This window comes from Pantherophis guttatus, chromosome 2 (assembly GCF_059756535.1).
Source record: "Pantherophis guttatus breed Tessera chromosome 2, ASM5975653v1, whole genome shotgun sequence".
Lineage (NCBI taxonomy): Eukaryota > Metazoa > Chordata > Lepidosauria > Squamata > Colubridae > Pantherophis > Pantherophis guttatus.
The window spans coordinates 112732805-112759323 of record NC_142064.1 but is presented as its reverse complement, the minus strand read 5'-3'; the positions used below and the strand labels follow the sequence as shown (position 1 = coordinate 112759323).

At 40.6% G+C, this 26519-nt stretch overlaps 1 protein-coding gene across 3 annotated transcripts in view; it reads left to right on the top strand.

Moving 5' to 3' along the window:
- The window catches only part of RGL3 (ral guanine nucleotide dissociation stimulator like 3), a 40214-nt gene extending 20900 nt beyond the window's left edge, over nucleotides 1–19314 (top strand). Inside the window, exons 9-17 of one of the 3 annotated variants that reach the window (XM_087886525.1) lie at nucleotides 97–165; nucleotides 464–541; nucleotides 1430–1462; nucleotides 1629–1750; nucleotides 3116–3205; nucleotides 10201–10345; nucleotides 14533–14610; nucleotides 15448–15562; nucleotides 18185–19314. In XM_087886525.1, the coding sequence (XP_087742651.1) occupies nucleotides 97–165; nucleotides 464–541; nucleotides 1430–1462; nucleotides 1629–1750; nucleotides 3116–3205; nucleotides 10201–10345; nucleotides 14533–14610; nucleotides 15448–15562; nucleotides 18185–18768 (1314 nt within the window). In that variant the 3' untranslated portion in view covers nucleotides 18769–19314. Of the gene's footprint in view, nucleotides 1–96; nucleotides 166–463; nucleotides 542–1429; nucleotides 1463–1628; nucleotides 1751–3115; nucleotides 3206–10200; nucleotides 10346–14460; nucleotides 14611–15447; nucleotides 15563–18184 lie in introns of all 3 variants that reach the window. The other 2 variants (XM_034434537.3, XM_087886526.1) reach the window with 2 other exon arrangements.
- The last annotated feature ends 7205 nt before the right edge of the window (nucleotides 19315–26519 follow it).

Genomic DNA, 26519 nt, shown 5'->3' with positions numbered 1-26519 from the left:
CACTGACTGACTCTGGGTGTAGTCTAACATGGTCAATTGGTACATTTTAATTTTATATCAGTTGAAATCAGTTTGCCCTTTTGGGCTCTCTTGTAGGAAGTAGATACTCAGGGTCCTTGCGATGGATGGAGAAATCGTCAAACACCAGTCAGGACTTCTCTGAAGGTGAGATTTCAACTGAAGCAAATAGTAAGAGCTTTGCCTTCTTGACTGCATCCAGCCAGACTTGCTTAATGCTTGCATGTGCTAGTATTCATAGAAACTTTTTGCAATTTTGATTTCATATCATGGTCTTAGATTTACACACATGCACCTCTTTTGCAATCCTTGACAAGTGGGTATGGTAGGAGGGTGGGATCCCACAAGGAGACAGAAAGAATTATATCATCCTCTTTCCTTGCTTGGAATTGCTAGTGTTATGGCATTGCATATTCACCTAATGAATCCAGGGTTTTTGTTGCAGACTCCTACCATCCCATACCTTGGCATCTTTTTAACTGATCTGATCATGTTGGATACAGCACTGCCAGATTTTGTGGAGGTGAGCATCTTTGAAAGAGGGCTGAAAGAGGGGGAAGGAGAAAGTGGTGAGCATCTGGTGAAAGGGCAGACAATTGTTCCCATGACACTTGAGTGGGCATTTCAAATTAACTTATTTATTTAACCCCATTTCGTTTGAAATATTGAATGTATGTGAAAGGCTTTATTTGTACCAAACATCATTAGGAGAAGGGATGCCCCATACATTGAAGAATGATTAGCACATAAGTTTGAACTGTTGCAATGCGATGTATCTGGGATCACTCTGGAGGCTGGCAAGGAATCTACAGCTCACACCGAATGGCTCAAGAAGGAAACCTTCCATAACCAATCAACAACTGTTCTGAAGACACTATACCAAGGTGGATGCCAGTCCATTACTGAGTCAAATTCAAGCAATCTGTTACTATGTACAAGGCCCTATTCAATTTAGAAACTAAATATCTGGTGGAGTACTCGTTCTATTATGGACCTGCCTGCCAGTTCACCTCTAGAGGACAGTGCTAAATGAGAATGGGGTATTTGCTGGCCATTCATGCTTGTATGTGTGTGCGTATATGAGTTGGGGAGAACTTGTCAGTTGTTGCCAAGGGGCTGTTTTTGTCTTGTATCAGATGAAGTGTTGTCCAATTTATCATGTGTCCCAATACCTTACTTACTCTTTAAAATATCACCAGATTCTTTCTTACCTTTTTGGCTGGCCTCAGTTGTCTAAATTCTCAGTCTGCTATTTGAATTCCTTTTAGCTAAAAAATAAACGGGGGATGATTGAGCCTGAAACTTTGTACACCAAATGTTAATGGGGGCTGGTTTAACTAGCTGCTGTTTAAGTTCTGTCTCCATGTGCTGCTCATTGTCTCCATTTTGTTTTCTTTTTCCAATTCCACAGGGCCAGCTCATTAACTTTGAGAAGAGGCGCAAGGTAAATCAAAGATAGAAGAACTGGACGGATAAGGGTAGGAGCTAACATTTCCTAGATTTGTGCTTAGCTCTGGGATGGGGAGGCATAATCCTGGTCACCAAGAGAATGGACATGGGTGCAATCCCAGCAACAGTGTAACTGTATCATATGCACCCCTCTTCTTCAGGAAGCAGCAATCCTCCTCTGCATCTGTCATCTGCAACAGTCCTGTCAGGGATACAATCTTTGCCTGAATCCATCCTTCCACTTGGCCTTCCACCACCACCAGCAGCTTTCTGAAGACCAGAGGTGGGAAGGGAGATTTCTGCTGGGGATGGACAGAAAATTGTTTGGTGGGCAAAAGCATTACACACTCGTAACTTTTGTATCACTCAGATTGCACCTCTGGTTAGTGATTTTTAAAAGCAGCAATAATTGCAAATTTAAAGTGTGCTCAAGACAACTTATCACTTTTTTACATTAAAAAAAAATCAGTTTGCAGGGCCTTTATCAAAGACAAGGCAGAGAGAAGCAGCTTGATTCTGTGCTATGTGTGCCCTTTCCCTGCTGAAAAAAAATCCATCCAAATTGTTTTCTTCAAATATACTATTATTGAATCTTTACTGAATTAGTCCCTATCTAAGTGCAGTTTATCTATCTATCTATATCTATATCCATCTATATCTCTATCTATCTATCTATCTATCTATCTATCTATCTATCTATCTATCTATCATATGCTTTCCATCTTACTCTGCAAAGTACATTGCCAAGAAAAGCAGAAGAGAAAAGGTCAGACTATTTTATTTGGGGAAGAAAATATATATTTATGCTATTATACTTTAGTAGATTGTGAAATGGCATTAATGATGATATTTCCATTAACAGGCAGCAATCCTATTTTGTTTCCTCATTGCAGTGTACAGAAAATAATGAGGGATATTGAAATGATTCTTTTGTTGCTAGTTTCACAAATTCATTATATTTGTAAAGTTCAGTCATCCTTCCCGGCTACCAGAGTAAGAGAGTGGTTGTCCACTACTAGGTTAGATTCAGCTCTTCTGCTTTTCAAGACGTAGATCATTGTACAATCAAGGCAGAAGAAAGGAGGAAAGGAGGCTGTTGGCCCAGTTGTCCTTCCATGTCTCTGAATTCCATATTGTTTTACTACAACTTGGAATATGCCAAATATGGTGTGAAACCAGTTTAGAGAAGCCCAGGTAGAGTCTTGGAGAGAGACTAGCTCAATTGCTACTGCAGCGAACTGATGGTAAAAGTCCCCCCTTGGAATGGTAACATGCTGAAAGGGGACAACAGCAAACACAGCAAAGGCATCTTACCCAAAGAAGAGGCTCAATCTTAAATCAGGACAGCACCCTTTGACAATGACTCAGAATAGGCTCAGAAGGGGCAAGATAGGATTAGCAATGGGAGCAGTAAATATTATACTAGTATTTGCCAGCTAAAGGACAGGTGAACAGTACTGAGCAGGGGTGAAGGACCCAACGAGAGCATGAGGCAGGGCAGAGAATCAGAAAGGATTCTAGGAATTGATGAGTAAACAGTAAGGGGAGATATGGGGCTGAGACTTCCATGTTGAAAGTGCTATGTTTATCCTCAATCAACAGTTGAGAAAATGTAGCTACAGAATCTGTCTTCACTGTTCTCCTCCAGCTACTACATTTCTTGTATGATAGAGCCACCAGCTGACTCCTGTCCCAACTCACCAAAGCTGCAACGCAGTCTGACCAAACGCTTCAACTCGTAAGTTATCCCAGTAACTGGTGAGAGGAGACGTTCTTGTTTCTTTCTATCCTCTGCCCTTTCATCTGCCACCCGATCCTTCCCTCCATGCTCCAGATAAGCACCCCATCTACCTTGTGGGGTTTTTTTGGGGGGGCTTCTACAGTCTGTTTTTGTCATGCTGAGGGGAAGGGCAACCAAAACTGGGTTAATTTGGGTGTCGACAGATTAAACCACAGTGCAATTATAAATCAACACATTAAGCTGTTTACTTCATGCTTTATTTGTGGGGTTTTCTGAAGCATTTGGCTGACCATTATTAAAAATAGGGTACTAGACTATTCAGAGGGCAGGGCTGCACTTAAGGCTGATCTTATAAATATGCGGCACAATGTCACCCTCTTCATCAAATCCAGGTAATTTAGGCCTCTGGAGATTTGCAAGAGGTCTGGGCCAGGGGTGGGTTCTAAATTTTTTTACTACTGGTTCTGTAGGTGTGGCTTATTTTGTGGGCATAGCTTGATGGGGGGTAATGTGACTGGGTGCGCGTGGCCAACTTTTTTTTTTTTTTACTTTTAAAAGCATTTTTTCTATAACCTTAAGAGGTTGCAGAAAAAAATGCTTTTAGAAGCCTCTGACGATCAGGCAACTCAGCTGGGATTGTCAGAGGTTTTTAAAGGCATTTTTTTTCTACAACCTCTTCAGCCGAAAAAATGCTTTTAAAAGCCTCTGATGATCCCAGCTGAGCCACGCGATCATCAGAGGCTTTTTTCCCTTTTAAAAGCATTTTTTCGGCCAAAGAGGTTGTAGAAAAAATGCTTTTAAAAGTAAAAAAAAAAAAAAGCCTCTGATGAGGTGGGCGGGGTAAGCGAGCGGCAACCGGCCAGGGACTGGTTCGGGGCATTGCCAGCCAATGTTATTACTGGTTCTCCGAACTACTATAAATTTTTACTACCGGTTCTTGCAAACCAGTGCGAACCGGGAGCAACCCACCACTGGTCTGGGCTTTCCAGATCATAAAATTCCTGGTTCAGAGTAAAATTAAAACCCACTTTCCCTAGTATAATGTGAGAAGTCCTAGAACTCAGATTTCTATGTTAAATTTTTCTAAGTATTAAATACAATTCAGAAGAGATGGTGCTTGTAAATTAAATTAAATTTCCTAAGAGGGAATTTTCAGAAGAAATGGGCTGTTGCAGAAATATAATGAATATGCAGAATGATTGAATATTTTAAATGTATAACTGTACTAGCATTAGACACATTCAGAAGTTTACTAATTTTGATTAGATTAGATTAGATTTGAAAAGGAGGCACTGTAAGTGGATTTGCAAGCTGGTAAAGCTTTCCAAATGATCAATTAAATTATTTCTTTTTTTTATAAAAAAGTTTTTTATTTTTTATTTTTCAAAAAATAAACATTCCATCTTTCCTTAAACAGTGTGTCATCTGGGTACAAATATCTCTGTGCAACAACTTTCAGCATTTACAACATCATTCACATTAATATTAATTCTCTAATCTTAAAATTATAGTATATTAAACGGTTGAACATTATAAGCCTATTCATTTTTCCTTTTAAGATGTCTTCTAGTAAGAATACAATAATAATAACATTAAGCATAATTATCCTCATAATCATAATACTAACAATTATCATCTTATTTATACCTCTATCTTAACATATTTTCTATTCTTCTTTAATCTTCTCCTTTTATTTCCAGTTTCCCTTTTTATTCTCTAACCATTGACAAAGAGCCTGTAGTACAGTGGACTAAAGCACTGTTATTAACAGATTAACATGCTGCTTGCAATTACTGCAAGTTCAAATCTCACCAGGCTCAAGGTTGACTCAGCCTTCCATCCTTTCAAAGGTAGGTGAAATGAGGACCCAGATTGTGGGGGCAATAAGCTGACTTTGTATAAATATACAAAAGTATGAAGGCTATTGTTTAACGCATTGTAAGCCGCCCCGAGTCTCCGGAGAAGGGCGGCATATAAATTAAAGCAAAAAAAAAAAAACACCTTCCCATATCATATAATATTCAGTTTGTTCTTTCTCCTTAATTGCTAGTGTTAATCTGTTCATTTCTGCACATGCTAATATTTTCCTAATCACCTTCTCATCAATAGGAATCTCTTCACTTTTCCAATGTTGTGCAAATACAATTCTAGCTGCAGTTAGAACATGGATAATTAAATAAGTGTTCTCTGTATTATAACTTTCAGGTAAAATCCCCAGCCAAAAAATTCTGGTTGTAGCTCAATGTGTTGTTTTATCATTTTTCCAACCATTTTTTTGGTCTTTATTTTTGCCCAATATTTTTTTGCTTCTACACATGACCACCACATATGATAGTAAGATCCAGGTATCTGGTGGCACTTCCAACATTTAGCTGACTTATCTTTAAACATCTTTGCCAATCGCGCCAGTGCAAGGTGCTATCTATAAAACATCTTATACAAGTGCTCTTTATATGCAGTCGACATTGTTAATTAATAATTCCTATCCCACTTATCTAATTCTATCATGTAACCAAAATTTTTCACCCATGCTATCATTGTCTCCTTTACTTGTTCCTCTTCCAACTTTATACCCAGTAAGTAGCTATACATTTTCTTTATCAATCTTTCTTCTGTTCCTGTTAATATTTTATCTAATTCTGTTAGTTCTTTATAAAAACCATGTAATTTGGCATTTTCTCATATCTAGAATGTATCTGCACTTGTGAGTACCATGTTATATCGATCCCTTGCTCACTAATTTCTTGTTTAGTTTTGAGTTCCCCCTTTTCATTCAAAATATCTTTATATCTAACATTATTTCCCATATTAATAACATTTGGGTGAATCAATGCTTCCATTATTGAAAGCCAAACTGGTATCCTTAAATAATGTTCTTCTTTCATTTTCTCCCATACTAATATTAATGCATTCCTTATGTAATATCTTTGAAAGTATCCATGTATCTTGTTTTTACCACAAGAAAACATGCCAACCCAACTGTAAATCATACCCTTCCAATGGTATTGAGGATTGTATTCCTCAATACAATCCATTCTTTCATCCATGTAACTACAGCAGCCTGATAATACAATTCCCAATTTGGTAACCCAAAACCTCCTCTGCTTCTTATATCTTGCAACATTTTAAAGCTAATTCTTGCTTTTTTCCCTTGCCAAATATACTTATGTATTATTTTATTAAATTCCTCAAAATATTTTTTTTCCAATTTTATCAGGATTGTTTGGAATAAGTAGAGTAATCTTGGCAATATGTTCATTTTAATTGTAGCTATTCTTCCTACCAGTGATAGTTGCAGTGATAGTTTTTTCCATTTTTCCAGATCCATTTGAATTTGTTTCAACAATTTATGGTAATTATCTTCCTTAATCATTATACATCTTGCTGTCAACTGAATCCCTAGATGTTTTACTTTCTCTACAATCTAAATGTCTATTCTCTTCATTAACTCTTTTTTCTGCTTATCTGTAAGATTTTTCACTATAATCTTGAATCACCAACCAGAAGGTGGCTTCTCTTTTTGGATATCTTGCTCTTCTTGTGTGACTGATGTGCAATATCTGATTCACACTTTCCCCTTTCCAAAATAATTTCTTCATCTCGGACCACGATCCCCTGCTTATTTGAGTTATCATTATCACAACTACCTTGACATGTCACTTTAGTGTTCCTATTAAGGTCAGCAAGGGCACTGTATCTGTTCTTGATCAAGACACATGTCTATTTGAATAAAATGAGTATTGATTTTTCTTGGGATGTATCTCTCGCCATGCATCTTGAATGACTAGTTCTTCCGCCATTTTAAAAAAAGCCTTAGGAAGTGTCTTCCTTGTTTTTTATTTGTCTTTCTAGTTTTACAACCCATTTCCGTATCCACAATTGTGTTAAAGTCTCCCAAAATACATATATTTTCATACTCCAATTCTGTTATTTTTTTAATGAAGCTTTCCATAAAAGTTCTCTTGATTAGTATTTGTGCATATATTGCTACCAAAAGTATCTGTTTATTCTTCATCATTATCTCCACCATCAAAATTCTCCTTCCTCATCCATAAAAGTTTGTTTAGTATTAGTTTCTTTTACATAAAGGGCTATTCCACTCTTCTTTTGTTGTGGTAAAGAAGTAAATAACTTCCGAATTTTAGGATATTCCAATACTTTCATATTTGTTTTTTAATGTGAACTTCTTATAAACAAATTATGTCTAATTTTAATTTTTCTAATTTATTAAAAGTCCTTTTCCTTTTTATTGCTGAATTCAGTCCATTTATATTAATTGACATTAATTTAATTTCTTCTTCCATAGTTACTTGTAGATGGGTTTTGTCATTCTTATCTCTCTCAGTTCTTTAGCCTTTGCCCCATCTCTTATTACTATTTCCTACTGATCTCTTTCATCTTCTTTTTGCTGCATATTTCACTCTTCTGTAACATCTTCTCGTCATTTGACCTCTTCTTTTCCACTTATTCTCATTTCCTCTTGTGGTCCAAAATATTGTTCGTAAAATTGTTCTGCTTTTTCTATAGAATCCAATCTATGTCTTTGCTCCATCCAAGTCACCAATACTCCCTCCAGAATCAGCCATCTGAAGTTCACTCCATTCTTCATTAGTTGCCTTGTCAGGAATTGGTATTCTTTCCTTATTTCTCTTACTCTCCTCGGAATCTGTTTTAGTACTACTATTTCCTTCCCTTTATATTTTATAAGCTCATCTCTTGTTTTTTGTAGAATCTCTGCCTTTATTGCTTTTTTTGTAAATCTCACATGGACCTCCCTAGGAAGTCTGTGTCTCACCACATATCTAGTATTAACATTGAATATTTCATCAATATCTGCCAAAAAAATTTCTTTGTCCACCTCTAAGGCATCTGCCAGCAACTCTGCCATTATCTCTGCTAGATTTTCTCCTTTTTCTTCCTCCATATTCTGGAACCGCAGATAATAATCAGTTTTATCCATTTCCAGTGATATTATTATTCTTTCTTTATTTTTGTCTGCTAGTGTAAGTCTATTATCATATTATCATCCACTTCCCCCCCCCGCTTGTTCCACTTTTTCTTCTACTTTCTGCATGCGTTGTTCATTGCTTGCCATCATTTGTTGAATGTTCTCTAATTTGTCCTCTACTTTCTCTAATTTGTCTTCTACTTTCCCTGTTTTTTCTTTGAAGTCATAATGCAGTGCTTGGATCAACCCTTTTAATTCTACCTGCATTGCATTCACCTTCTTTTGTTGTAACAAAGCATCCAAGGTTCTCTGTCCCGATGGGCTTGAAGCTGCTGCTGAAGCTGCTGAAGATGGTGCTGACTGTGTTTTCCTCATTTTGGATTGTTTTAGTATTTGTAATCCACAAGGAGAAGAGAAGAAAGTGTAATTATCCATTGTAATCCAAGGGTAAAAAGAGAAAAAAACAGAGAAGGAACAAAGAGCAGAAAGAAAAACAAAAATGGTTTATAATCCAAAAATTATCAATCATTTAATCCCATCCTTCTTATTGCTTTCTTCGGGTTCTTCAGACCCTAATCTTTATTATCCAACAAAAAGGGATAATGTATCGATAAGTTGTACTCCACATTGGCCTGCCAAGCCCCAATTGTTTTATATTTACTAATGAAGAGTTCACAGAGCAAAATAAAAAAACAAAAAAAACAAAGCCTTTTGCTGTTTATATTTCCCTTTGAGTTTCAAGAGCTAGATTGTTTAGAAATAACAAGTCTCAGTGTTACGCTCTCTATCTCAGTTGTTCAGTTTGACCAGCTTATAGCACCAGAGTTGTTTTCCTGGCAGTCAATTCTTATCTTCAATTACGCAATCTCTCAAAATTATGTACTTTGTGGATTCATAGCTCCCGGCTTCCACTTTCCTCTTCTGCCAGTAGATGGCACTGTGACTTTGCTACTCTCTCTTCCTCTTTTACTTTCTCTTTTTTAGAGTATATTCCAGTTTAGATTTTCATAGAAATAAAATAATAATAAAAAAAGGCAAAAAAAGCAAATCTGTATATCAAAATATTGTAATCTCCAAGGCTTCTGTACTATCCAATAGTATATTTGAGATGTCCAGTCTAGCTTTTAATTACAAAATATTCTCATTCTTTTCTAAGAAGTTTCTAAAAAGTTCTTCAGCTTAACTTCCTGTCAAGATGGGTCTAAGGCTCTCCTCGCCACTTTCCAGGAGAGGTGGAGAAGAAAAAACAATTCCACCTCCTCTTTTAGGTCCCACTTTCACCAGCTATTCTCCAGGGGGGCTCTTCTCTCCATTAATGTTAAAAATTCAAAGTTGGAAAAACTCTCATCCAGCTCAATCACACTGACAGTCAATCTCTGATGCTTCCTTCCTGTGGCTGTCCCAGCTTCGGTCCAGCACACAATGGCCATTTTTTCCTCTTCGTCAGTTTTGAGAGCCTTCTCCAGATCAATCAGGGAGTTTGCAGGCTCCCTGAGATCAGCAGTGTGCTCTCTTCATTCATCACCCCTTCAAGGCGATTTCTGTTTGGACCTCCTGGTGGCTTGGATTTTGGCGCTGTCCCTGGAGTCCCAAGGGACTCATCATCTCGCCGTGACATCATCCACACTCTCTAATGAATTATTTCTGAAGCACATTCTATAAAGAGTGATGCAAGGTTGGTCTGAGAATTAGAAAAATGATACTCAGAGCAAATGATGAGACCAAGACATAAACCCAGTGATGAATTACATGCCAAGGAATAACTTTGACCTGAGCAGCTTCTGAAGTACAAAATCCACATTCCACCCCCAGATCTATACTAGCCACTCATATATGGGCTGCTCATATACACATAGATGATTTGTGCTCCTAGGTTGAAACAGGGTTAGATCAGAGTATTATGAAGGGCTAAATAATGAGATGGATGTGATGATATGCTGGGATCCATTTGATTTTATTCTAATGTGGAGAAAGATGAGGAATATGTGAAACTGCATGTTTCCCTTAACTCTCTGTCTGGCCCCCTTTCTCTCCTTCTCTGCAGACTCCGCTTGAGCTCAGAACCATCTGCAACTCCTTCTGGGTCTGAAAAGACTGGAACTATGCCATTGGGTTCCTCTAATAGCCTTAACTCTGAAGATGGATCCAGTGTCCCTTGCTCCCCAACATGGGTATCCCCTGGCGTCAAGGTGACATGTTTATTTTTATTTCTAAAACTGTCTTGGGATTCTTGCAAATCAGAATTGGTAACCTTTTTCAAGCTGGTGGCATCCAAAAGTGTGAAAATATTATACTATCATTCCCAAAGTGGGGAAGGAGAGATTATTATTCAGATTTAGAAGTTGTATTTGTAGGCTCCAAACTGGAAGAAGCTGCCTTAGAATAAGGAGGTTATTTTCTTTCTTTTCAGCAATATAAAAACCTGGAAGGTGTTCCAGAAAATTCGATGCAGATTGCATCAAATCCAGGATCAAGTCATTAATTATTGCTTTATTTCTAGGATCAGTTGCAGATTATCTGCAGTGACACAGCCAAGGAATGTCAATAGGGAAGACGCCCTCCCCCTTGTTTCATTGGCTGATTTGTAGATGAGGTGGGATCTATTGCAGGAAGTAGGATTACATTGGATACAGATTTATGGACTGAGAAAGACTTAATTTCAAGTCATAGAAATAATAGAATCATAGAACTGGAAGGGACTTTGGAGGTATTCTAGTCCAATTTCTTGCCCAAGGTAGGAGTTCTTATTCCATCTGAGACAAATGCATGTCCAATCTTTTCTTGAAAACCTCCAATGAAGGAACACCCAAAACTCCAGGAGGCAAGCTATTCCGTTGACTAATTGTTCTGTCAGGAAATTTCTCTTTCATTCTAGGTTGGAACTGTCTTTGATACACTTCCACCCATTGCATCTTGTCCTGTCCTCAGGTGCTTTGGAGAATAAGTTGACCCCCTCTTCTTTGTAACAGCCCTTCAACTACTTGAAGAGAACTATCATATCTTCATTAAGCCATATCTTCATTAGGTTAAACGTACCTAGTTTCCTTAACTGTTCATCATAAAAGTGCAAGACCTTAGTCACTTTTTGAATACTTATTTCACAGCCTGCAGTTCCTTTCCCAAGGAAAAAACTAGCAACAAACCACCTATTTTTTAGAATAGAACAATTGATTGTGAGAAGTTGCAACCTTCTTGGTGTCTGGTGAAGGTGCCAAATTAGCATGGCACTTCAAGTAATATACCTTCCCTTCAGGGAAGCAGATGCAAAAGTCATGATGTCTTCTGAGTAGGCTCATTGGCTTGTCTGGGGCAAACCTGGACTGGGGTGGGAGAGGGGCAGTAGTTTTTGAAAAAAGTACATTACACACTTTACATTTGTAAGCTCCCAAAATTATAAAATAGATTGAGATGTTAAATAATGTTTATTAAACCAGAAATAGAATTGTACATAAAATATACATAACAGAACAATGTTTAAAAGTAACCAAAATAGGAAGTCTCAGTTTATATTATTTTTAAATCAATTTCATCCCTGATTTATTATTTTTGCTATTAGCATGAACTATTGCCTCCTCCTTAGTTTTCCCCTCAACTTCACTTCTTTGCCTCTGCATTTCTTTGACTTGGAGCCTGATAGAAAGCTTCATCTTAGCATCTAGTTCCCCAGAAACAAGCCTCCTTTCTCCCTCCCTCCCTGCCCTCCCATGCTTACTACTTTCCAAAAACATCAACCTTGAAAGACAGCAGGAAACCAAATCTTGTGTATGATCATGTGATGGGTGCTGGGTAGACATGTTCATTCTTTAGATGAATCCTTTCCTTTAAGACTAATATGTTTAATGTGACACAGTATAAGCTTTTTATGGTGTAGATACCATGGAAGCAAAATCTATGCTACCCTCATTAAGCATGTGGGTGTTTGTATAACCTAGGGCTAGGCTATAATTATAATTATAAACAAGGCTAAGCAATAATGGTTTTTTTTATTGAAGAGTTTTACAAAAAAATTTTTTTTTTACAAATATTTCCCCATCCCCACTCCCTTCCTTACCCCACACCCACCCACCCCTGAACTTCCCAGAACAAAATACAGGGTATAACAATTAACAATCATATACTAAACTAAGCTAACTAACTATGGATTCCTATCCCCCCCTTCACACTTTAACTCCCCTTTTACTTAACTAAATATAAATACTCTTAATTTTTCTATTCATTCATAAGCTATTTGATACTTTTTAGTCCGATATTTGTTTTGAATATAATCAATCCATCTTCTCCATTCCAATATATTCTTGTGAATGATCTTTCAAATATGCTGAAATTTTCACCATTTCTGCCAAGTTCGCTACTTTTAATGTCCATTCTTCAATAGTAGACAAATCTTCTTTCTTCCAATATTGTGCCACCAAAAGTCTAGCTGCAGTTATTAAATTTAAAACCAATTTAGTTTCTATAACTGTACAATCTGTGATTATACCCAGCAAAAACAATTGTGGAGTAAACTTTATCTTCTTTTTAAGAATATTTTGGATAATCCACCATATTTTAATCCAAAATGCTTTAACTTTTTTACAAGTCCACCATATATGATAATAAGTGGCATCATTACAATCACATCTCCAACACTTAGATTGCAAATTCGGATACATACAAGCCAACTTTTTAGAATCTAAATGCCATCTGTAGAGCATTTTATAAAAAATTTCTCTTAAATTTTGTGCTTGCGTAAATTTTACATTTGTAACTCATATTTTTTCCCAAGTTTCCATCATTATTGGTTCCTGAATGTTTTGTGCCCAGTTTATCATACAATCCTTAACTAATTCCATTTCTGAATCTATTTCTATCAATAAATTATATAATCTTTTTATATGCATTTGACCTTGATCTCTAATTTGTTTTACCAAATTTTCCTTCTTCTGCATGATACCAATTCTCTGATCTTCTTTCCATCTAGCTTGCAACTGTCCATACTGAAACCAAGTTTGAATTATTATTTCTTCTTTTAATGCTTTTCAAGATTTTAACTGCAATATACCCCCTTCCATTTTAAGAAGCTCTTTATAGGTAATCACCTCTTGCTTTTGTTCTACACTTATATTCTCTATCACATGTCTGGGTATTGCCCATATAGGTATCTTATAATTTAACTTATATTGATACTTTTTCCAAACTCGTAACAAGGCATTCCTTAGAATATGGCTTTTAAAGGTCATATGGCTTTTAAAGTAATAATGTTGTCCTTGAAACTTATATAGCTTGCCAAGAAGGATCAACGGTTAATCTACATACCTGTTCATGCACACACATAATCTGCTCATGCCTTCATCAATATTTCCTCTCTCCCTTTTCTACCCAAGACCAGTTCAAATAAGGTGGCTTAGTTGCTGAGGATTGAGTGCCTTTTACTTATTATTAATGGCAGCTGCCAATCACATTGATTGGCTGCCCACTGCAAAAAGTGAGTGGAGCTTGCATTTCTCCTTGCATTTGTGACTGAGGAGTAAATGTGCCCACTGGATGGCAAGTATTCAAGTATTAGGTATCCATACCCTACTTCACTTATCAACATGGGTGTTTGCCGTAATGGGTGAGTAATTTTTCACTACCTTCTATATAGAACAGACAGGTTAAGTTTCTACCCAGAAGATTACATGGATGACAATCTGATACTGTACTGGGAAATATTGGTCATTCACAAATACTATTTGAAAACTATTTAAATCTTCCTAGTCATTTTTTCTACCAAATTAAAATTTCGCTAAATGGTGTGATCAATTAGTTCTCTAATTTCTACAATGAATTTAAATTATTTTTCACTGCCTAATTCAGAGGTATGTATGGATTCCTTAGCTCTCTTCTTTCCCATTCATTTCTCAATCTTGGCAATGTACAGGCATGTAGACTTTAACTCCCAGAAACCCACAGCCAGCATGGCTATTGATGAACTCTTCACTTGTTGAAGTCCACACACCTGAAATAAGTGACAAGGCTGAGAAACCTTGCTCTAGATACTTTGGTTCATTTTTGTTCTAGATCACTTATTTTGTAAGATTTGTTCTTCACCTTCTCAGTTCGCAGCTTCCATGTACAGAAACTATAATCCTGGGGAATTCCTGGTTTTACTTTAGATTTTAATACTAGGCTCTCTGGTTAGGCTCTCAGAATACACCATTTGTTCCCCCAACATCACAGGTTATAGTTTGCATACACAAAAGTCTCTCATGGCACATCAAAAATGGTGAAGTATGCCACTTTAAAAGCCATAATATTTCACTTTTGGTCATTTTCCTCTGCTTAGGATCCACCTGTAACTCAGTGGAAAACCTGTCCACTGCGTGAGCAGCCTGTGCCAATTTGTATCTCTAAACAGGGAGAAAGAGAAACTCGCATTGTCCGTGTCCATATGAACAATATCTGTGGAAATGGAAACCTTTATCGCAGCATTCTGGTAAGTTTCCAAGAGAGGGTAGTATGGTGGAAGGGAAGCCACAAGTTCTGGATTGCAGGAAATATCTTGGACAGGTTTAATAAGACATGACTGGAAAGCATGCCAAAAGATAACACATGATTAAAGTGATGAGGGTTCTCTGATTGCACCAGAAGGGTGAAGGGAATCAGGAATTCCCCACGTTTACAGTTTCTGTATATGGAAACTGTGAACTGAGAAAGTGAAGAATAAATCTCACAAAATAAGTGATCTAGAACAAAAAGGAATCAACGTATCTAGAGCAAAGTTTCTCAACCTTGGCAGTTTTCAGGTGTGTGGATTTCAACTCCTGAAGTTCTCATCAACAGTCATGCTGGCTGTGGGTTTCTGGGAGTTAAAGTCTACATGCCTGTAAATTGCAAAGATTGAGAAATGAACGGGAAAAAAGAGAGCTAAGCAAATCCATATATACCTCTGAAACTTTTATGATGAAGGCTGAAAATTATGGGAACTGTCCAATGCAACTGGAGGACATTAGTGAAGACAAGCCATTTCTGGAGATTTGCCAACAGCATATTTGAGGATTGTGGTGTGTATGGAGATACAATTAGTGTATTTTTTATTTTTTTCAAAAGCAGACAGCATTTTTAGATAAGGGGTCTACTTAATGCAATACACTCGAGAGTGGGCAACTCAGAGCCAACAATGTCTTCACTGAGACCACTTTTCTATTTGGTCAGTAATATGCCATTTATATGGGTTGTTTCATCTTTTAACAATGTTTTACACTGTGTTATCATATAGCTGGGTCTATGAGACTCACCTATGGTTACCTATGTGGATGATTTCTCTCTACAGATCACTAGCCAGGATAAGACCACAGCTGTGATACAGCGGGCCTTACAGAAGCACAAACTGGAAGAGGATTCACCATGCAACTACCAGCTTCTGCAACTTCTGGGAGATGGTCAAGGTAAGAATTGCAGAATCCTAGAAGATATCCTAGGACAGTTGTAGGCCAGCAAAACAGTGGTGCAGCATGTGATTGGCAGGATCAGCCATAAAGGATTCAGATGCCTATACACCAACTCAAAGTTTGGGGAACAAGCAGGGAGTGTTTGAAATATTAGTACACAAGGGCAGGTATGATATACTTGCCATTACTGAAACTTGGTGGGATGAAATTCACAACTGGAATGTACTGATGGAAGGATATAAACTGGACAAAGAAACAGATTAGAGAAGATAGAACTGCATTATAACAGAATATAGAATAACAGAGTTGGAAGGGACCTTGGATGTCTTCCTGCTCAGGCAGGAAACCCTATACCATTTCAGAGAAATGGTTGTCCAATCTCTTCTTAAAAACCTCCAGTGTTGGAGCTTCTAGAGTAGTGTTTCTCAACCTTGGTAGCTTGAAGATGGGTGGACTTCAACTCCCAGAATCCCCCAGCCAGCAGGGATTCTGGGAGTTGAAGTCCACCCATCTTCAAGCTTCCAAGGTTGAGAAACACTGTTCTAGAGGCAAGTCGTTCCACTGATTAATTGTTTTAACTATCAGGAAATTTCTTCTTAGTTCTTCTTGCTTCTCTCCTTGATTAGTTTCCATCCATTGCTTCTTGTCCGGCCTTCAGGTGCTCTGGAGAATAGATTGACTCCCTCAACCTATTATTGCATTATATGTAAAAGCAGTAGTGAAATCCGACCAGATCTATCCGGCTCACGCGAACCAGTAGCACCAGTGGTGGGAGGCTCTGCCCACCAGTCGGGATGTCATTACATCTAGTTTTTGACCCTCTGCGTATGTGCAGAAGAGGCACATGCAAGCTCACACTCCCGAACCAGTAGCGAAGGTAAGTGCATTTCACCACTGTGTAAGAGATCACTACATCTCTACAGAAATGCTAAAACCAAGGATGAAAGCCTCCTAGAATGCATATGGGTTAATATGAAAGGAAAAAAGAATCTGCTCACTCTAGATGAGTACCTGATGGATTACATCCCAGAGTTCTGAAGGAGCTGGCAAATGTGATCTCGGAACCACTGAATCATACCTTTCAAAGATCCTGGAGCACTAGAGAACTACCAGAGGACCAGAAAAGAACTGATGTGGTTCCCATCTTCAAAAAAGATGGGGAAAACAGATCCAGGAAACTACAGATCAATCAGTCTGACATCAATACAGTATCTGGGAAGTTCCTGGAAAAGATAATTAACCAGCAGATCTGCGAACACCTAGAAGCAAGCAGAGTTATAACCCAGGTTTGTCAAAAACAGATCATGCCAAACAAATATTATTTCATTCTTTGTCAAAATGACGAAATTAGTGGACCAGCAAAATGTTGTGGTATACATAGTATACTTGGATTTCAGTAAGGCATTTGAAAAAGTAGACCACGACCTACTTATAGTAAGCTTTAAAAATGTGGGTTAGACAGCATCACTACCAGATGGATTTGTAACTAGGTGACAAATCACACTCAATTTGTAGTCCTTAATGGAACCACATTTACATGGAGGGAAGTAAGACACTGGGTATCCCAAGGTTCTCTTTTACCCTCAGAGCTCTTCAATATTTTTATAAACTATTTAGGTGAGGGGACAGAAGGGGAACTCATGAAATTTGCAGACAAAAAGCTGGCAGGAATAGCCAACACCCCCAAAGATAGCCTCAAGATCCAGAAGGATTTCAACTTGAACACTGGGCCCCATCTAACAAAATGAAATTCAGTAGTGAGGAATGTAAAGTTTTAACCAAATGTATAGATAATTAGATGTAAGTAAATTAAATTAATTAATTAGATGTGATTAAATTACAGAAGATTAGATGAAACCTGGCTCAATAGCAGTAACTGCAAGAGGGATCTTGAAGTCCTAATGGACAATCACTTAAATATGACAGTGTGCTGCAGCTGCCAAAAAAAGCCAACACAAACTTTAGGCTGCATTAACAGAGGGATAGAATCATGATCACGTGAAGTGTCCGTACCATTTTATAATGCCTTGATAAGACCACACTTGTAATACTGCATCCAGTTTCGATCACCACAATATTAAAAAGAGGTTGAGACTCTGGAAAGGGTGCAGAGAAGAGCAACAAAGATGATTAGGGGACTGGAGGCTAAAATATATGAAGAACGGTTGCAGGAACTGGGTTTATCTAGTTTAGTAAAAAGAAGGATTAGGGGTGGTGACATGATAACAGTATTCCAATATTTGAGAGGCTGCCACAAAGAGGAGGGAGTCAACCTATTTTCCAAAGTACCAGAAGGCAAGACAAGAAGCAATGGATGGAAACTAATCAAAAAGAGAAGCAACCTAGAACTAAGGAGAAATTTCCTGACAGTGAGAACAGTCAACCAATGGAACAGTTTGCCTTCAGAAGTTGTGGAAGTTCCATCACTGGAGGCTTTTAAAAAGAAACTGGATAGCCATTTGTCTGGTATAGGGTCTCCTGCTTGAGCAGTGGGTTGGACTAGAAGATCTCCAAGGTCCCTTCCAACTCTGTTATTCTGTTAAAATTGAGGGAGGGGAGATGCTGCTAGCCTTGCTCACTCTCATTCTTTCTGCGTTTTGTTCTTTTTCTCCCCTGAAGAGCTGCTGATTCCCGACAGTGCAAATGTTTTCTATGCCATGAATCCTGCTGGACCCCATGACTTCTTCCTGTTCCAGAAAAAGGGAATCACCAGTGAACCACACTTGAGGATAAAGTCTGGGAACCATGCTGCTCTTTGCCACATTCCCTCTCTCAAAGATTTTGACACCAGAGCTCTTTCTGCCAGTTCATGCTTCATATTTTCACATAGTGCACCAAATAGCCCAGTTTCCCTTTCTCCATCACCCCCTGCTGAGGATCCACACTTTAGATCATGTCTTTCAGCACACCCATTTCCAGCTCCTTCCTCCTGGTTTCTGGAAAATCAGTCAGCAATAGCCACCCCTGATTCTCCTCCTCCCTGTCTTTCTCTTCCTCAACACCCACTTCCCTTGGAAACCAGGAGTCCAGTTCCCCCTCTTGTTGTGCAGAAGTTGCTGGCACCTCCTTCTGTGCCACAATCACCTTCTTATGCCTCCAAGATGACATCATTTTGGTCAAAGTCCCCACCAACCTCTCCTCTAGAAATCCAGAGTAATCAAGAGTTGAACAGCATAGGAACAGATCTTCAAAGCCAGAGATAGCTTGTCTGATTATAACAGTTCTGTAACACATGCAAGTGGCTAAGGAACAGGAGAACCCACAAAAGATTGTAATTATTCTGAATTGGTCATCTGTGGGATCTTGCTTTGTTCACTCAGATTCCTCCTGAGAGCTCTACAGCCACACTTCCCAAAGGTCATCAATCCTAAAAAGCAGCTTTTGCCATCTGTGATTACAAGGAGCAATTTGAGAAGTCCCCAAACAATAGTGCCTGGTTGCTTCAAAAAACTGAGCTAGTCTTTGGTTTTAAGGGAAGGTAATGTTCACATATTCATGACCTCCAAAATTTAGTAGTGTATTCAAGGGCAGACCTGGGTAAACAGATGCTCTGTGATAGTGCTATCTATGCTAGGTGAAAGCATACATTTTTTTTACATGATTCTGTAATATTTCCCATTTTTGTTGCTTGTAGAACTATGTGGAGTCCACACAATCTATCCCGGCTTTGCTGCACAGACCCACCAAATCCCAAACACAGTGGTAGGCAGGTATGACAAGCTTCAATAAACCTGTGCTACACCTTTTAAGCCTTCTTCCTTCCTGCTCTCCAGATATTCCAGTTACTGTGAGAATGTACGCATGTTTCAAAGAGCGGTACAAATCTTTTTTAAATTAAATTAATCAAGATTCTCTGAATGCCAGAATATCCAGAAAATGCCAGAAAATTATTTTGTGCTGCTTGCTCAATTCTATCACAGTTATAAGTAACGGGGTTGGAATAACTCTATGAACAAGATGCATGAGGCAGCTAATATAAGAACCAGACTGTAGTCCAGTGGTGGGATTCTGGGGGTTCTAGGGGGTTCGGCCAAATCCTTTGTTAAATTGCTGGCTCGCCCCGCCCCTTGCCCCGCCCCTCCGCACTACTATTTATTGCCAATAAATGGGGCGGGCGAGCCAGCAATTTAACAAATGGTTCGGTGTTTTTTTTGTAATTTATTGGCCCCGCACCCGCAGCACACCGAACCGTTTGTTAAATTGCTGGCTTGCCCGCTCCTCGCCCTGCCCCGCCTCCCATCCGCACAGCGTTAGCCTACCCTAGCCCAGAGCTGGGCAATTGTGGCTCTTTTACAACGTTTGCACTTCAACTCCCGCCTAGCCCATTCTGGGGAATTGTGGAGAATTCTGGGAGTTGAAGTCCACAAGTCTTAAAGCTGCCAAGGTGGGAGACATCAAGCATGAAGCTGGCCAAGTATCCTCCTTGAAAGACAACAGTTGAACATCAGGAGAGCTGTAAGAGGGCAGGGCTACATTTGGAAATTTTCTCATTTTTGCAGGTGGTGCATTACGATCTGGTGTCTGCAATGGAGAGCAAATTCCGGCATATTTGCGGGACAAGGCAGCCCTCATCTCCTGTCGCTTGGGACTCGGAGCAGTAAACAGCGTCTGGTTCGGGGAGCAGCCGGATTTTGCTCTCCATTGCTCTCTCGGCCCCCTGCAAGCTCTCGTCTTTCGAGGAGCGCTCCCTGAAGTGGCGCGGGAAACTTTGGTTGGGCTTCTCGAGAGATGAGAGCTTGCAGGAGGCCGAGAGAGTAATGGAGAGCAAAATCCGGCTGCTCCCCGAACCAGACGCTGTTTACCGCTCCGAGTCGGCAGGAAACGAGGGCTGCCTTGCGCTGCAAATATACCGAGGTGTTTTTTTTTGCTCTCCGTTGCAGACACCAGATCGGCCCCCTGCAAGAGAATGAGAGAGAGAGAGTGGGGGAGAGAGAGAGAAAGAGAAAGGGGGGAGAGAGAGAAAGAGAATGAGAGAAAGGGGGAGAGAAAGAAAAAGGGGGAGAGAGAAAGAGTGGGGGAGACAGAGAATGGGGGAGAGAAAGAATGAGAGAGAGAGGGGGGAGAGGGAGAGAAAGGGGAGAGAGAAAGAGAATGAGAGGGAAAGAGTGGGAGAGGGGGAGAGAGAGAAAGAGGGGGAGAGAGAAAGAGAATGAGAGGGAAAGAGTGGGAGAGAAAGGGGGAGAGAGAGAAAGGGGGGAGAGAAAGAGGGGGGAGAGAAAGAGAGAATGAGAGGGGGAGAGAGAGAGAAAGAGGGGGGGAGAGTGCCTGAAGGACCCTATCCCGTCACTTTGAGTCCAGGTGCTTCAGCAAGCGATGTGCTGGATTCATATTAGTGGTCCGTGAAATTTAAAATTATGAACTTGGTGGTCCCTGAGGTCCAAAACGTTGGGGACCCCTGCTCTGGAGGATTTAAGTAGCTTAATTGTGCTTGCTTGCCAATACCAGAATTACAGAGTTGGAAGGGACCTTTGGAGGTTTTCTAGTCCAGAGATCTCCAACCTTGGCAATTTTCTCTGCCTGGGCCTGATGCTTCCTGAGAGGCAGGGGGTCTCTCCGAATGGGACCCCCTCCCCAAAAGGCTGGCCCCAAAGCCCTAGCTCAGAGGTCTTCAAACTTGGCAGCTTTAAGACTTGTGGACTTCAACTCCCAGAATTCTCTAGCCAGCATAGCTGGCTGGGGAATTCTGGGAGTTGAAGTCTGCCAGGCTTAAAGTTGCCAAGGTTGGAGATCTCTGGACTAGAAGATAAATGATGACCGGTCAAAAGTGCGAGGACCTGTCAGAAATGACTTTTTTCAGCCCTCTGAGTAGTCCCTATGCACATAGGCACGCCCACCCGGTCACATGATCAGCTAGCCACGCCTACCCAGTCACATGGCCAGCTAGCCACACCCACCCAGTCACATGACCACCAAGCCATACCCCCAACTAAGCCACGCCCACAGAACCAGTTGTTAAAAAAATTGAATCCCACCACTGCTGTAGTCCATATAAGTGCTAAGGCAAGCCTGCCCAACTCCCTTGAGGCTTTGAAGATACTGCCCACTCACCCAAAGCTGTAATTCAATCATTTAACTCATTCCCTGATTCAGAAAAAAAAAAGGATTATCTGTAGGCCAGTGGTGAAATCTAAAATTTGTTACTATCGGTTCTGTGGGCGTGGCTTGGTGGGGGGGTAATGTGACTGGCCATTTTTTTTTTTTTACTTTTAAAACCATTTTTTCTACAACCTCATTGGTGAAGAGGTTGTAAAAAAATTGCTTTCAAAAGGCTCTGATGATCCCAGCTGAATTGCCTGATCGGCAGAGGCTTTTTTTCTTTTAAAAGCCTTTGACGATCAGACAACTCAGCTGGCATCATCAGAGGCTTTTAAAAGTCTTTGAGGATCCCAGCTGAGCCGCGCGATCATCAGAGGCTTTTTTTTTTTAATTTTAAAAGCACTTTTTCTGCCAAAGAGATTGTAGAAAAAATGCTTTTAAAAGTAAAAAAAGCCTCTGATGATTGTGCAGCTCAGCTGGGTATGGGGGGGGCAGGGATTTTTGCTACTGGTTCTCCGAACCACCTGCCTCCATCGCTACCGGATCGGGTGATCCGGTCCAAATCGGGATCATTTCACCCCTGCTGTAGGCCTAAAAACAACAAGGGCCAGGACTTTATTCTTGCTGTCTTAAACTGAGAATGTATCAGGTCCAGAAACTAAGAAAGACACATGATGGTTCTTCCAAACAGATTTCTTTATCTATTTATCTTGCCAAATTTCAGAGAAAGCCCTGAATTGCCCTTGAGTTGTTAGCTTGGCCCACAATATAAGATTAGCCTGCACAAAAGTGACAAAATTCAGGTCTTTGGATGTTCCAATTATAGTCTGGAGAAATGCAATCCCAGGCCACAGTTGGTGTACATATGCCTTAACTCAAGCATATAAAGAGAATTTTGTTCATGAGATGGGATTATCCTGTAATCCCTACTAGACTGTCTAGTAGTAACTACTCTGAAACCACTAGTCTGCAAACAGACCTTCTGTGGGATTTTTTCCCCTTGACTTTGAGTCACTGTTAACTTCTGCATCTGCTTGGATAGTTCCTGAAGTTTTCATGGCAAGGCTTTTGGAAGTGGTTTGCCCTTGCCCTCCTTCCCAGGTCTGAGAAAAAGTGATGGCCCATGGTCACCCACCTGACTTTGTGCCTCAAGCAGGCCTAGAATTCAAAGTCTCCCAGTTTCTAAAGTGATGCCTTTAACTATTACAATCCTGGTTTTCTGGTTAGATTATTGTAATTAAAAAGTATATAGTTAAAGCAAAGCACATGTCTGAAGCATCATCTGAGTGATAGAGATCAGAGCAGTGGTGGGTTGCTCCTGGTTCGCACCGGTTCGCAAGAACCGGTAATAAAAAATTTTAATAGTTCGGAGAACCGGTAATAAGATTGGTTGGCCACGCCCCCGAACTGGTTCCCGGCCCGGTCGCCGGTCGCTTACCCCACCCACCGTCATTGCCCGTATGCAGCCCCAGGACTCAGCCTTTTGCCAGCCAGGAGCGCTGCCGCCAGTCGCTCCTGTGCACCCAGTTGCCTGCCTGCCTCGTCACCGCCACGATGAGGAAAGGCCCCGAAGTTCCGCTGCCTGGGATCGATGTGGGCTGCTGCAGGGAGAAGCCAGGTATGGCTGGCTGGACGCTGCCTGGAGCTAAGCTCGAGGATGGCAGGAGGAGGAACGTTGCCTCTTAGCCGGCTCCACCGAGGGATAAGCCATCCACCCCAGACACATGGGAGCAAAGCAGAAGGCGAAACTTGCCGCAGAGGCCGCCATCCCCGCGATGGACCCATGGCGCCAAACACAAGTAGCCTGGGCGCGCAGGGCCCAGCATCCCCACGAACTTCCTAGGGCCCTGGGTCTACCTGCGAGGGCCGTTGTGCGGAACCCATGGGGCAAGGACGGCGAGTTTTCCATGGGGGCTTCCCGGGCTCCGACTGGATCGGAGAGCCAGCAGAGGGCACGAGATGCAAGCCACATTTCCTCCGTGGGGCCAGGCCAAGTTTGAAAAAGTTCCCCGCCGGCGCCGGATGGGCTCCAGTGGCTGCAGCGGCGGTGATGGCATCTGGGCAGATCCAACAGGTGAGAGTGCAGGAGGCGCCATGCAGGTGCACCTTTGCAAAGCGGCCTCATGGCCGGCGCCTCCTTTCCCCACCCAGGGCTGCTGTGCCTACACCGCCAGGGAACCAGCGAAGGGAGTGGGGAGGGTGGGCACTGGGGGGGGGGTCCTATCCAACTGGGCTTTTGCAAAACCAGGCGCAAGTTGGGGATTCTGATGCTCCACTCGCATTTTGTGTGGCTCGCGGGGAGAGGGGGGTGGGCAGGAATCCGAGCCTGTGGATTGGCTTGTTTGGGGTGGGGGGCCAGGATCTCTGATGACTGGGACTTCCAGGAGATGCCCTTGGCTTTGCAGCAGAGGGGTCTTTAAACCTGCCTTATCTGCATTCCTTTTCTTTGCAAAGATCACCCCCCCAAAAAAAGGACGGGTTGCCCAAACCTCCGAGGAGGTTGTAGGGAAAAAAAAATCCCTTTAAATGCTTCTGGCGATCCCAGCAGATTTGCCTGATTGTCAGAAGCTTCTAAAAGCATGTTTTCCTGCAACCTCCTCAGCCGAGGAGGTTGTAGGAAAAATCCCTTTGAAAGCTTCTGGCAATCCCAGCAGATTTGCCTGATCGGCAGAAGCTTCTAAAAGCATTGTTTTCTGCAACCTCTTAAGGTTGTAGAAAAAATGCTCTTAAAAGTAAAAGTAAAAAAAAAAAAAAAGTTGGCCACGCCCACCGAGTCACATTACCCCAAGCCATCAGAAATCATCCCATGAAGATGCCCAGTTGAATCCCCAAAGACGCTGGGTAACACCCTCAGTGTGTTGGAGAATAGGGTTTGCTGGCTATTTATAGAGAGTAGCTTGCCCTGCCAGTCTTGGTGAGGATGTCACTTCCTCCTTAAAGGTTCCTTCATTAAGGTATTGCTTCTTCTTGGATAGTTTATCTGATAATTTATCTTATAAATATCCGCAAACTCACTTTCCCTCACTCTGTTGAAGTTACCTAACTTGGTAATAAAATCTGCAAGAAAACAACCAAATTCAGAGAGTACAAGAAATCCAACTTGTTCAATGACTGCATCAGTAAAATAGATTTCTAGTGTCATCAATTATTCTACTGAAATGATGAAAATTGTATTGGGATGAGTGGAAAATTAGTAATTAATATTTCATTTCATTTTATTTTTTTGGTGGAAGACTGGTGACCTCCATTGAGTTTTAGTCCTCAAAATACATTAATCAAATTCAGAACTCTCTAATCCCAAATGTCTTTTGCCCAACCTTTTACTGCTGGAGTTTTTCTAGGAAAAAAAAATAAAGTAGATCCTACAAATTGGCGAAATATATTAAGTAGGTTAGATTATGACATTACTATTTCACTAGCAATATAGCAAATCAATAAATGTATTTATAAAGAGAAACATGTCTTTGAAAATAAGTTTTTTTAAAAAGCTGAATAACAGCCAATTTTTTTTGGGGGGGGGAGAGATCAGATAAGGGATTACAGCTCTACTATCTGTTTTCAAAAAGCACAAGTGCCTGAAATAAACAAGTCCTCTGCAGAAGAAGCCTTCTTATCACCCCTAAACAACTTTCTGTTTGTAGTTCCTCCTTTCCGCCTTCAGCTCCACACCTAACACAGGCTGCACATTCACCACTGGCCACAGGTCTGGTCAAAAGGCAAAGGATGCGAAGAGAAACCATTTGCAAATTGATTCAGAACTGAAAGGAATCATATCTGTAGGTTTTCCTATTTTCCACTCTCTATGCTACCCATGCCATCAGAAATCATTCCATGAAGATGCCCAGTTGAATCCCCAAAGAAAGATCTTTTCCCCTACAGCATTAAGAAGAGTCAGGGGACATAATCTGTATCATGTCTTTATCCCCCAGTCTTTGGCTAGACATATGTTTTTTTCCTCTGCAAATCCAGAGACTTCCTTTAAAACTTATAGAGATGGTTTGATGATTTGAAAGAGGGTACTACATCATACTTGGAATATTGTATCCATTTTTGGTTGCCACAATATAAAAAAGATGTTGAGACTCTAGCAAGGGTGCAGAGAAGAGCAACAAAGATGATTAAGGAGCTGGAGGCGAAAAGATATGAAAGACGGTTGCAGGAATTGGGTATGTCTAGTTTAATGAAAAGGACCAGGGGTGACATGATAGCAGCATTCCAATATCTAAGGGGCAGCCACAAAGAAGAGGGAGTCAAGTTATTCTCTGAAGGCACCTGAAGGCAGGACAAGAAGCAATGGATGGAAACTAATCAAGGAGAAAAGCAACCTAGAAATAAGGAGAAATTTCCTGACAGTTAAAACAATTAGTCTCAAATGGCTTGTGCAGGGGGTTAGATTGGAGGACCTCCAGTATCCCTTCCAACTCTATTGTTCTATTCTGTTATTCTTTCTATGATCCCATCAAGTCCAAAGAAAGAAGTCTGGAACAAATAGAATCTTCTGCCACAGGCAGGGGGTTGGTTTAGAAGACCTCCAAGGACCCTCCCAATCCTATTATTCTATGTTCTATTCCCACAGCCACTGTTAAGGGGCGCAAGCTCCAGCAGCCAACTTCCTACAATATCAGGCCAAATCCAAATACATCACAATTGTGTTTTAGTGCAATGGGGGGGGGGGTAATGAATGTATGTCACATAAACAATTAAAGGTTCTATTTCTGTGAATTCCTGGACCTGGGAAGTTCTTCCTGATATTAACATAATCTTTGTGGCAGATTGTTTATTCTGCCTTCTGTGAGGTGTTGTTTACCCCTGTTTTATCCATTAGATTTTTAACAATCCTTTTCCTCTCTCTTTTGCCTTCGGGGAATTCTGTCTCTGAAGTAGGAGCAACCTGCACTGCACACAGAATAGCAAAAGG